This window comes from Zootoca vivipara, chromosome 5 (assembly GCF_963506605.1).
Source record: "Zootoca vivipara chromosome 5, rZooViv1.1, whole genome shotgun sequence".
Lineage (NCBI taxonomy): Eukaryota > Metazoa > Chordata > Lepidosauria > Squamata > Lacertidae > Zootoca > Zootoca vivipara.
Window position 1 is genome coordinate 18,126,633 of NC_083280.1, and position 13,388 is coordinate 18,140,020.

The 13,388-nt window shown below is 42.8% G+C and overlaps 1 protein-coding gene across 4 annotated transcripts in view; it reads left to right on the forward strand.

The window, feature by feature from the left end:
• The window catches only part of SI (sucrase-isomaltase), a 146,995-nt gene that overhangs the window by 88,739 nt on the left and 44,868 nt on the right, over positions 1-13,388 (forward strand). For all 4 annotated transcript variants that reach the window (XM_060274411.1, XM_060274412.1, XM_035132460.2 and 1 more), the window contains exons 26-35: positions 165-371; positions 783-937; positions 4,097-4,265; positions 5,689-5,785; positions 6,651-6,763; positions 6,899-7,024; positions 8,727-8,855; positions 9,117-9,227; positions 9,811-9,873; positions 11,791-11,925. In XM_060274411.1, coding sequence (XP_060130394.1) covers positions 165-371; positions 783-937; positions 4,097-4,265; positions 5,689-5,785; positions 6,651-6,763; positions 6,899-7,024; positions 8,727-8,855; positions 9,117-9,227; positions 9,811-9,873; positions 11,791-11,925 — 1,305 coding nt within the window. The remainder of the gene's footprint in view (positions 1-164; positions 372-782; positions 938-4,096; positions 4,266-5,688; positions 5,786-6,650; positions 6,764-6,898; positions 7,025-8,726; positions 8,856-9,116; positions 9,228-9,810; positions 9,874-11,790; positions 11,926-13,388) is intronic.

Consider the following 13,388-nt stretch of genomic DNA (forward strand, 5'->3'; position numbering starts at 1 on the left):
GTGAACCCCCACCCCACCACCCCACCCTGCCACAAATGAAATAATTCTTGGAGCAAGTTAGGGAAAATCTGGGTTAATTTTAATATGAATTGGGAATGAATTTGTTATGATAAATTCCTTGCATCTGCTTTAAGTACGAACCCATCTATCTACACTGTTTTCAGAGTGACGCTTCTGAACCTGTCCCATTCTGCTACTACCCATCCAATGATGGTTATACTGTTGAAGATATTCAGTACACACCTTCCGGTTTAACGGTAAACCTTGGCAGAGGCACTGGGCCTGTTAGACGCCCAAGAATTTCTGTCACACCCATTGACACGCTTCGCTTGGAGGTGAAATACCATGAGAACGACATGCTTCAATTTAAGGTAAATTCGATGCAAATACCGCAGTTAGTTTATCTTGAAACAAACCGCCTGTGACTTTTGCATCAAGCGCGAAAGCTTTTTGGTTCATCTTACTAGTTATAGCCTGGCAAAGCAGTTGTAACCTTGCTGGTTCCAAAATATGAAAGAGAAAATATATTCCCATAGTACCATCAAAATGTTGCTGATGGCGCTACCCATCAAGGATTTTGAAGCTTGTGCAGCTGTTCATCTGGCCCTGACAACATTTCTCCTTTGCCCCGGAAAAGCAAAAGGAAGATTCTGTTGTTTTTAAAGAGATTTCCTATTATTAATGGGGCAGGGGGGGGGGGACGGACAGGAAGATTCCAGCCTTACCATCTCTGTTCTGTAACATCTTTGTTCTAAGGAAGCAATGCTCATTCCTCTTTGCAGATTTATGATTACAGTAACAAAAGGTATGAAGTCCCAGTGCCACTGAACATCCCCAGTACACCTGCAAGCACCTATGAGAAACGCCTTTATGATGTGGCAGTTCAGAACAATCCATTTGGTATCCAAATTAGGCGCAGAAGCACTGGAACAGTCATGTAAGTGGATGTTTGTACAACTGGGCAATGAATAGAACAAGTGTGAAACCAAACCAAGTTGTTCCCCAAGTTACTCCAAAGTTCACAGAGTGGGGGGGGGGGCAGAGATGTGCTTGTTGTTGTTGTTTTGCTTTTCTCAAATGTCACTTACCTAGATGGACTAATTGTATTTCTGCAATCACATGATTCAAGGGCTGTTTTCTGCAAAAAATTAGCACACGCCAGCTATATTTATTTAAGAAACTTCCCTACTGCTTTTTTTATTTGCTTCTTAGCTAGCTCTGAGTATTTGACTCCCATCTATCCAGTTGTCCACCAATTTATCTTACATGCTTATTTTTCACTGACTAACCTTTGAAAGAGTATGAACAAGCCACTTTATACAACTTTATTATCATGGCAAGTACTTTAGCATGAACTATGAATATCATTCTTAAAACTGAATTTAGAAGGAGAGAGGATCAGGTGGATTGTTGCCTGTGTCATTGATCCTCCTATGTCAGTTCTCGAGGAAGTAAACAATATTAAAATACATATGAAAACCTTAGAATGTAAGCAAAAATGCAACCAGAAGAGAGCTAAAATTATAATGTACTGAGATATCATCAGACAAAGGCCTAACAGGGCAAATGTGCTCCTAAAAGATCCCTAAATGTAATTAATGTCAGTGCTTCCCTTAGCTTAGATTGAAGGCATTTCTGTCATATAGGCACCACTAGAGAAGAGACTTTCCCTCTAGTGAAACTATCAGAAAGTGCCTTTCTATTGAGACACATAGCAGGGAGATTTAGGCTGGACCTTAAGCCTCAAGAGCCTTGTCAGGTGACCTTGCAACTCAATGTAGACCACTGATCTAGAGGCGTGTTTTCTCTTCGCCAGGGTAAAGCAGAGCCCTGCTACTGAATCTGGTGTAATTTGGATCTGCTTTAACTTCACACCTGAATTTGTATCTGGTGCAACTTTACTCCGCTTTAACTTACCCCAGCTTGCTTTACCAGAGCTGCTTGTGTACAGGTTTGCTCCCTTAAAGGAGCAAATTTAACAGATTTGTCAATCCCCAGGCCAGAGTGCTATGCATATTTGTTAGGCTGTGACTTAATGCTTGCCACACCATTTTAAAGTCTAACTTTAGGCCCATGTCACTGCTGTAGGCAGAATATGGGGGAAATTTGGGAAATTAAAAATGGTGATTGGTCATGGGGTCCATGGGGTTTGGTGGAGAATAGAGATGAGGGTATAGATAAAGTTGGGAAAGTATGCAAGGATCACATAATAGATTTCAGTATACGTATGCTAGTTTTTAAAGAATGGGTGAACTGAGAATATTACTGTTTCATGGTTAAAACTCCTAGAAGTGTTCTGTAAGCCTTTGGGTAAATACTTTGTGAACTGCAGTATTCACTCTGTTTCTTTTAGGATCAGCAGGAAACACTAAGCTTAGTTTAGCTTTCCCTCTCCATACCTGTCATCTCAAATGATCAGATAGCACAGAGAGACAAGCACACCATTAAGCAGACAGGAGTATCGCAGATATGTTATAGATCATCATAACCCTTTTCAGCACCATTGGTGCTTAAAATATCTCCCTCACAGGTTCTAAATGATTTCTGATTGTTCCTCCCATCTCTGCCACAACAGCTCATCATTTTAAATTTTAAAAGAAGGAATGTTGATGTATATCCTTCCCCAGTCCCATCTCAACCCACTGTTTTGAGAATTGCTAAAATTAGAAGTACGGCTAAAATATTTAGCCATAAGAGCATAAGAGCTTGGGCACCCCAAAACGCCGCCTCCCCTCCTTACGCTTCATACTGGGGCGACGGAAGTGGCTGCCCCGCCCCCTCAGCCTGATGGCCGGGGCATTGCAAGGGCTCTGTAGCATCGCTGAGCTCTTTTTCTTCCATCCTCCTAACTTCCTCCCCCACACACACCTGACTGGCTGCTGCTGCTCTCACTGGGCGATGTGCTGGTCAGGAGGAGAGGTGAAGGCTCCCAGTATGGAGGTCCCCTGACAATAAGTGAGTGTGAAATCACAGACCTAAAGGCTATTGATGTATCTGCAGTTTCCATGTTTTTAATACTAAGCCTAGGAACACTACCTAGATCTTCCTGGGTTCTTGAAGTTCAGTATGTTCTGCTCTGCAGTGTGGCAAGGCTCAACTAGGTGCAGGCCTGGATACAATATGATGCAGGATACAAAATGGACACAATATGATGCAGGGCTGTGCTCTGGGAGGGGGGAAACTATTTTTGCTAGCCATGGTAGCCATTTTGTGGTGGCACCCACAGCAAATTTAGCAAGATATGAGAACCAGCACCTCTTCTTCTTCTTCTTTTTACCATGGTTGATGCTAATTATGTTCTGAAACCCTAGGTCCCTGGGGAATGTGCCTAAGCATAGCATCTAAAAGAGGTTTCTTCTAAAGGAACATGGCTAAAATGGGGTCCTCCAGAAGTTGATGTAATATGACCACTGACCATGCTTGGAGGGACTGATGGGAATCTGGCGGGGCATCTAGAGGGCACCATGTTGGCTAGCCCCACCAAGGCTTGAATTTCACACATTGCTCACCATGAATCATTGGGAAATGACACATCATCATAATATTCCAGGACTTCACTGAAGTTCTTCTCAAACCACAACTACCTAAAGCAGAAGAGGTGTGAAGCGCAACACCCACACACACCACATGTCAGCTACTATACAATATTTGATATAGTCTCATTATGTGAAACAGAAGTGGGGTGACATGGCCATGAGAGAAAGACTGAAGGCAAACTCTGCCTCATCCGGAAGGCACAGTGGAACCCTCAGAGAAAGTTGTATCAACGCAAATCTAGAACCTAATATTAATTAGCAGGGAGGGAAAAATATAAGCATAACAGGATAGGCTTGGCCCTCTTTACCATTGATAGTGTGTTATAGAGGCCTCGTGGAATGAACCGATCAATCATAGCTAATAAATGCCCATTATGATATAATCACAAAGGTTTTTCCATCGCTATAATATTGAGTGCCGCAATATCAGATGATAAGCAATGGCACACACCCCTTCTCCCTGCAAATGTTTTGAAACTTTGTCATCCTCATATATAAAATACAATCCCGCCTGCTGTCTACTTCTTTCTAATGAAAACTGCTAAATATTTTGATTGCAGTTGGGATTCTCAAGTACCTGGCTTCATCTTCAGCGACATGTTCATTCAGATTTCAACTCGCCTCCCTTCACAGTACGTGTATGGCTTTGGTGAAACAGAGCATGCTCACTTCCGACATGAGATGAACTGGCATACTTGGGGGATGTTTGCAAGGGATCAGTCTCCTGGGGTGAGTTCATTCTTTAACCATCTTCATTACAACGTTCAGCTAAGTGTGGTGTAGTGGTTAAGAGTGGTAGACTCGTAATCTGGGGAAGCGGGTTTGTGTCCACGCTCCTCCACATGCAGCTGCTGGGTGACCTTGGGCTAGTCACACTTCTCTGAAGTCTCTCAGCCCCACTCACCTCACAGAGTGTTTGTTGTGGGAGAGGAAGGGAAAGGAGAATGCTAGCCGCTTTGAGACTCCTTCGGGTAGTGATAAAGCAGGATATCAAATCCAAACTCCTCCTCCTCCTCTTCTTCTTCTTCTTCTGCTTCTGCTTCTTCTTTTGCTTCTTCTTCTTCTTCTTCGATGTGGACTAAATTAGTTGCACTTGTGTCCCATCAAAATAATTAGGCTGCAGTCCACCAGCCCCTTGCACCAGGCTGGGATGCAAGGCAGTGGATGGAGTGGAAGCATTCTTCTGCTTGCTTTTGCCAGCTCAGTTGTCAAACACGCACAGAGTCTCAAACCAGGGCATTCTGAGGAGGAAGGTGGGGTTGAGGTGGTGCCCTGGGATTGGCTGGATCCCAAGCCACACTTTAAACTGGTGCCACCTGACATCGGTCCAGTTTGGGCCCAATCACTGTGCTGGTGTACTCCCAGAGAAAGGCAACATTATTTTCTATAAAAATAATACCAAAGGGAAATTATTATGGTTATTATTATTATTATTATTATTATTATTATTTCTATATACCTGCCATATCAGGCATCCCCAAACTTCGGCCCTCCAGATGTTTTGGACTACAATTCCTATCACCCCTGACCACTGGTCCTGTTAGCTAGGGATCATGGGAGTTGTAGGCCAAAACATCTGGAGGGCTGCAGTTTGGGAATGCCCGTGCCATATAGATGTTACAGCCACTGCTAATGGTGAGGTCCACCCCTCACAATTTCTGCTGCCAGTGGTTAATCTGGAGAGACACATGGCTCTGGCAGTAATTCACAAGAAATCTAGCACCAACAGAAGTTTTCATCAGTCCCAGGTGCTTAGAATGCACCGAGAGCCCCCCCCCCCAGAACCTTGGGTGTGTGCATACATGAGCTGTATGAATGTTAGAGAGCACTACAGCTCAATCTTAGTATACATCGTGCACACAGATGTACACCCACACTTTATCCCCCCTCCCCTGGCCCCTAATAATTAAATGTTTTAAGAAACTTTCATTTTATATGTATTTTTTTTTTGATGGTTTTCTGCTTGAATGGTCTCAGCTCATGGCAATCTGAAGGCAGAATACGAGATAAAACTGGGAAATTTATATTTACCTTGTTGTGATCTTGAAGTGTATAACCCTTGCTGACATGTGTAGAAGCATGCTGGGGAGAAAATCAATTGGCCAATGAAGGCGTTTGCTCACGGCACGTTGTTTTTCCTCCACGATTACAGTACAAGCTTAATACTTATGGAGTTCACCCCTTTTACATGGGCCTAGAAAATGATGGAAATGCTCACGGAGTTCTCTTGCTAAACAGCAATGGAATGGGTAAGTCACCCTTCATTTTTTCTGAAAACTTTTCATTTCTGAATTACAGTTTCTCTCAGGTTGACAGGTGTGTGGCCTGTGAGCCATGCCAGTCCCCAGCTTGACTTTTACAGTCCCTTTCCCCAGTGGGTGCTTCTTATTTGGCAAGTGCCCTGCCTGTTTACATATTGGCAGCAGGGGTGGTGGAGACAGTGGCAGAGCCGATCTGAAACACCATCCACTGTGCCCGCGCTACACTGAACTCCTTGATACTGGTTATAGAGAGCTCAGCCTTTCAGTTTCAGAAAACAAGGGCACCAACAGCACAAAGGTTGGTGCAACATCCCTATTTCAAGTTAAGTCAGTCTCCTGGGACATGGTCAGGAAACAGGATTAGCGAACGCAAAGGTTATTTGTGGAAGTCGCAGGCTAATTCTTACCTGGCAGGTGCAATGGCGGAGAGCAGGCGCACTGCCCCCAGGGACGTGGTGTGCGTTCTGGGGGCGGGGCGCCACACACATTTTGGGGGCGGGAGTGCCGTGCGCAGGGGCAGGGCACACATTTTGGGGTGGGGCGCGCCACACGCAGGGGCGTGGCACGTGTTTGGGGGGTGGGACAGGCAGCCGTGATGACACCCCTGGGATCGCACTGCCTGGGGCGGTGTGCCCCCACTGCCCCCATCTTCCTACACTACTGGGCAGGTGCGGTGCCCCTATCTTAAGAAATGAGAGGTTGGCTCATTCCCTGAGAATTCTAGGAAGAGTTCTCATTTATCAATGGGAATGCCCTTGGGGCCCGAGTTATTTTTAGCCAGCCTGCAGGAGCAGGTTATTTTGGCAATTACTGGTCTATATGATAGTTTCATTTATCGTTTATGAATTTCCAGAGGTAAAGCTCCAGCCAACACCTGCTTTGACTTACCGTACTATTGGAGGGATCTTGGACTTCTATGTAGTTTTGGGACCAACTCCAGAACAAGTGGTTCAGGAATACACTGCAGTAAGTGGTTCAGTAATACATCTGAAACTATCTTACAAAGCATATACTAAAAATACTATCATTTTGTTTTATTTTGTTTTTTTTTGCCAGTGTAAGGTAACACAAATGTCATGTAATTAATTTTCTTATTTCTAGCTCATTGGACGCCCTGTCATGCCACCGTATTGGAGTCTGGGATTCCAATTGTCCCGCTATGGATATGGGAATGACACAGAAATCTCCGATCTTTATGATGCAATGAGAGCAGCTAAGATCCCCTATGTAAGTTGTGTGTAGACATGACCATTCATTCGTTCTGTTTTAATCCTGCCCTTTTGCTCAGGGCAATAGGTTCCTTCCCCTACATGTTGTCCCCTCAGCAACCATATGAATTGGGTTAAGCTGAGAGATAATGGCTATGTTAAAGCTATCCAGCAAACTGCATGATGAGCTGGTATGTAAACTGGGACTCATAGTGTGATAATTTTATCTTCATGGTGAGTGTCAGTGGTGATAGTCCATAGAATATTTATTTGAACAATCACAGGAATTGGGGAAATGTACATTTAGGTTGTGACTCTTAAGAAAGAGCCAACATTTCTATATATGAAAAAAATTAAGGTGCCTTAGAATAGTTAGCAATGAAGCTGACAAAATTGAGGACTACCCTGGATTCACTCCTGAGTCAAGGCAGGGCCTGGTGTGAGATTAAGTGTCAAAGAACTACTTGAGAACAATGGCTGTCCAGTTCTACAAGGTGTGACCGGAAAGTTCAGCGAATGGTTGCAGAAATTTGACAGTGAGAAATATTCAAACATACAGGCCTTCAAAGTAGGCCCCCTCTGATACAATGCACCATTGACAACGTTCGTAGAAATGTCGGAAACTTCTGAAGAAGTCCTCTTTTCATACTGCTTTCAGTTCCCTTGTCACAGCAGCTTGGACATGTGAAATGTTGGAAAATCTGTGCCCTTTCAGTGCAGATTTCAGTTTTGGAAAAAGAAAGAAATCTGGTGGGCCCGGATCGAGAGAAAATGGAGGGTGGGACAGCTCAGTAACCTCAGTAATGATTTCACACGGAATATGCAATTCTTCCGCCATCATTCGGACGGACAAACACCAATCCCACATGAATAACTCACAAACTCTGTTGACATTTTCCGCCATTCTGCTCATCGACAGTCTGCCAGACCGAAGGTCATCTTCAATGGTTTGCTGCCCTTCATGGAAACATTTAAACCACTCATACCCTGTTTTTTGAGTTAGGGCTTCATCTCCATACACAATTGGGAGCATTTTGTGGGTTTCCAATCAGGGCCAGCTCTAGGTATAGTCCCGGTGGCGCAGGGCGCCAGGGCGCTGGGCCGGCAGGCGGGGCGCTGCGCGGCAAAGCAGTGCAGAAGCCATGCTGCGTGCTGCAAGGGCGGGGGCGCCGGAATGATCTCCGCACCTCAGCGACAGGGTGCCCGACCTGCTCGAGACAGCCCTGTTTCCGATGCTGATTGTATGTTCAAATATTTCTCGCTGTCCGATTTTTGTGACCATTCACTGAACTTTCCAGTCACAGCTTGTATATATTTAAGTGAGAAGTTTTCCAGAGGGACCAAGATGGTCACAACCGATTTCAAAACAGGAAAGATCTCAAAAATGAGCGGAGTAGTTAAAAGGGAATTGAAAAAGATATAAAAGCACACTTTCAAAGTATTGGCGAACATGTCACCTTGAAAACTGTATTAAAATGAAGAGAAATTAAACATGCTTTGGTGGTATGGTGTAGTATTGGAGCTGCTGTTTAAACAACAAAAAGGAAGGAAGAGAGGTCAGAATTTCACAGGATGTTGCAGAGCCACCTTGCTTTGGCCTATGTGACACTTTGGCTCCTGACCTTTGTCTGTAAATTAGTCATTTAAAACTGTAGATTAAGTTCGTTTGATCCTTCATAATAATGCATACCCCCATTCACAACCTGCACTGTTCTCCATAGGATGTACAATATGCAGATATTGATTACATGGAACGGCAGCTGGACTTCACTATCGGTCCAGAATTTTCAAACCTTCCAGCTCTGGTTGACAGAATGAAACAGGATGGAATGCGATTTATCATCATTTTGGTCAGTACATATATTCTGCACCTGTTTGAGCTAATGACTTGAATGTTGGCATAAGTGGGCTTCTCCACTGTGCCACCCTGAACTCTGACCTGTTTTTTGCTGCGCCTATGTTGCATTTTCCCTAGTGGAATGGCTGCACTGGTAGAGACTTCTGCACCAAAGTTTCTGCCATATCCTAAAAGCTGGCATATTTTGAGAACAGGATCGCTCCTTTAATAACTATTATGCCTTGAGTTCTTAAGCCAAAGTTCTTCATTTCAGGATCCAGCCATTTCTGGGAACGAAACCAAGCCTTATCCACCATTCACAAGAGGGGTTGAGGATGACGTCTTCATTAAATGGCCCAATAGCAGCGATATTGTGTGGGGGAAGGTAATATTTTTTTGCATAGTATCATTGGCATTAATTCCATGTACAAGTGCCTTAAAATGCCTTAAATGTTCTTTTTTGGGTCAAATTGGGCCTCTTAGTAAAGGTGGCTTGTCTTCCCTATGGTTGCCAGGTTGTGGCAACCATAGTCTACCAGCTGAGAAACTGTTTAGTTTATGTAAAAAAATAAAATTAAAAAAAATAGAATTTCTTCTTGAAAAGACTATTTGAAGTCATCTGATTTCAGATAATAATTGCTGCTAGCAGTATAAGTATAATTATGGTCTAGTGAAGAGGAGTGCATGCTCAAAGCAGCCATATGTTGACATTTTAAGAAAGGAATAATGAAAGTGAGGAGTGTTACATCCTTGTATTTATCTCTCCACCGTCTCAGTTTTCGAACAGGATCATGTAACCCTGTATATTGTTTTAAAAAGAAGGTTATTTGATTGTTATCACTTGATAGATTCCCACTCCACCTTTCTGAGTGAATTGCAATGGCTCATTTGTAAAGAAAAGTTCCCCAAACCCTGTCATTTCATTATTTCATTACGCTAACCATTTTCAAATAACTTTGCTATCATAGGTATGGCCTGATTACCCTGGTGTAGTTGTGAATACATCAATACCCTGGGACGAGCAAACAGAGGTAAGTTTGCACTTGTGTCTCTCCTTTAAAAAGCCCCAGTAATTGTGAAAACAATGCAGTGGTGGTAATAATCATAGTAATAATATTTATTATTATTATTATTATTTATTAAATTTGTATACTACCCTTCACCCATGGATCTCAGGTCAGTTCACAACATAAAAATACAATGTAAAGGTAAAGGGACCCCTGACCATTAGGTCCAGTCGTGACCGACTCTGGGGTTGCGCGCTCATCTCGCGTTATTGGCCAAGGGAGCCGGCGTACAGCTTCCAGGTCATGTGGCCAGCATGACAAAGCCGTTTCCGGTGCACCAGAGCAGCACACGGAAACGCTGTTTACCTTCCCACTGTATCAGTACCTATTTATCTACTTGGGACTTTGACATGCTTTCGAACTGCTAGGTTGGCAGGAGCTGGGACCGAACAACAGGAGCTCACCCTGCTGCGGGGATTTGAACCGCCGACCTTCTGATCAGCAAGCTCTAGGCTCTGTGGTTTAATCCACAGCGCCACCCGCGTTCCTAAAAATACAATGTAAAAATACAAAAACACCCACAAACCAGTAACCCTCCTCCCCACATAATAATGAATTAACCATATATGTGCCAATGACAGCAAGGCTAGCTGGGGAAGAATTTGGTACGCCCAAGGTAGTTGAGATGCCCCTTCCCCTAAAAAAGCAGTCTATTTGTGCTATAATGCAAAGTGTATTTGGCACTACGGAGTGTGATGCAAGCAACTGTTAGTCATGTTTGAGAAATGAATTCCTACATTCTTTTGGGCAAGCACAATTCCTGTGCCAAAGTCCCAACAATGCAATCCTGTACTTGTCTACTCAGAAGTAAATCCCATTGGGTTTAATAAGAATTGCTCCCAGTTAAGTGTGTATAGCAGACATGTCCAACTGGTCGTCCGCGTTCTACAGGTAGATCCCCGGGGTGCTTCAGGTTGATCGCTGGCTTAAGAAAAGTGTTCACCAATCGATCTGCATCCCGCCCCCAGTGCTATGTCTCTCATACATTGCTGCCGCTGCTGTGAGACCTTATATCCCCTGTGTTGTACTCCCTCAAAGCTCAAAGCTCAACAACTCTGGGCAATGCTCCCCCCAAAATGCTCGAAAACTTTTGGCAATGACAATGGGTAGTTTTATTATACTGGGAGTAGATTGTAGTCTCCCCAGAGTTCGGCATGCCTGCTATATAGGAGTTTAGCCTGAGTGGCTCTTTAGACCAGACACCCCCAAACTGCGGCCCTCCAGATGTTTTGGCCTACAACTCCCATCATCCCTAGCTAACAGGACCAGTGGTCAGGGAAGATGGGAATTGTAGTCCAAAACATCTGGAGGGCCGAAGTTTGGGGATGCCTGCTTTAGACTTTGTTCATAGTGACCATGGAGAAGTGTGTGGGCATATTATGGAAAGCAGGGATAGGCAGAAGATAGAGCACAGATGTTGGGCCACCTTCTGCCTGCTACCCACTTGCTAGCTTTGAAAAGATCTTCTGTTCTTAAGGAAGTATGCAGAGCCATGATAATAATAATAATAATAATAATAATAATAATAATAATAATAATAAATATTATTTATACCCCACCCACCTGGCTGGGTTTCCCCAGCCACTCTGGGTGGCTTCCAACAAAGATTAAAAATACATTAAAACATCAGCCATTAATTTTTTTCCTAATGTGGACTAGCTCTGCCTAAACTGTTAAGAGAACCTGAAAATACTCTGAAAATGCATTCATAGACCATGAGGAGTCAGATCTCTCAAGACTTGCCAGCCCATCTCCGCTTTTGAAAGTTCTGTGATTCACAATGGTGTCAACCTTTTCCAGCGATGCCTCATGCACACTTCTTGCCTACGTTGGTTTTATCTAAGTAATATATTGTTTTCTTCACATTCTCTATTACTCCAGCTATACAGAGCTTACGTTGCATTCCCAGACTTCTTCCGCAACTCTACAGTGCAGTGGTGGAAAAGAGAAATTCAGGAGTTCCACACCAACCCTACCAATCCAGCAAACAGCATTAAATTTGATGGCCTATGGATTGTAAGTTCTGCACCTATTTTAGTATTGTCTATGTTGTTTTCTACAGCTACGGATGCAGAAAACAGATACTGGAAAAAAGTAACCCATATTTTCACTGGATTCATGTAATTTTAGTTTTTTTACACTAACAGTTATAATGCTTTTATGCAGAGACATCTATCCAAATTATCTTGAAATGTGCTAGTAATAGGATACATCTACATTAATGGGTAGGTTATGATTATGATGATTTAATTTATTAACCACCCTTCACCCTAAGGTCCCAGGGTGGGTTGCAAACCTTTAAACATAACATTCCAATAAAATATTTAAAGCAATTTACAATGATAGAAATAAGTTGGATCCTAAAAATATACACTTCATTTTTTTAAAAAAATAATGTTTATTCATTTTCCAATTACACATTACACAAACAAAACAAAACAAAACACCATACACAAACACAAACACACACACAACAATTAAACCAATTATTTTCCTCGTAACCTTTTCATCTCATCTCTTTTTGTTCTCACGAGCTGAGACCTCCCTCCCTCCCTCCCTTCACAGGGCTTTGTTGTTTTAATCCTATCTCGCAGTTCCTTTTACGTATTCTATCTCAGTTCGTAGGATTTATTTTAGTCCTGCAAGTGTCTTTATACTTGTACAGTTTTTTTCCATATAGTCAATAAATTTACTCCACTCTCTCTGGAACTTTGTCTCTCCCTGATTCCGGACTGCACAGGTCAACTTTGCCAGTTCAGCATAGTCCATCATTTTTGTCTGCCACTCCTTGATAGTTGGGACCTCTTGTATTTTCCATTTTGGGGCTAGTAACGTTCTCGCCGCGGTTGTGGCATACATAAAAAGTCTCTGATCCCCCTTAGCAATCTCATCTCCCATTAGTCCCAACAAAAATGCTTCGGGTTTTTTGGTGAAAGTGTATTTAAACATTTTTTTCAACTCATTATATAAATTTTCCCAAAATCTTTTCACTATCTCACATGACCACCACATATGATAAAATTGTCCATCTTTCTCTTTACATTTCCAGCATACTCTACTACTTGTCCTGTACATCTTAGATAATTTTACTGGTGTTAAATACCATCTATACATCATTTTCATAACATTTTCTTTCAATGCGGTACTGTACATGCGGTAAATTTCATTGTTTCATTCCATAATTTCAACCACACGTCATACTCAATATTGTGCCCAAAATCTTTTGCCCATTTTATCATCACTTCTTTAGTCATTTCGTCCTTAGTGTACCATTCTAACAAAAAATTATACATTTTTGAGAACAATTTCACTCTGCCTCCTAAAAATATACACTTCAGGTGTCAAAGGTCATGGCAAAGAGGTGAGTCCTTGTTACTAAAGGGCTGTCTGGACCATATCGAACATGTGTGTCTACCCATAAATCATTGCTATCCTATTTCTGCATTCATCTGCATTTCATCTGCTTTGTTATTTTGACC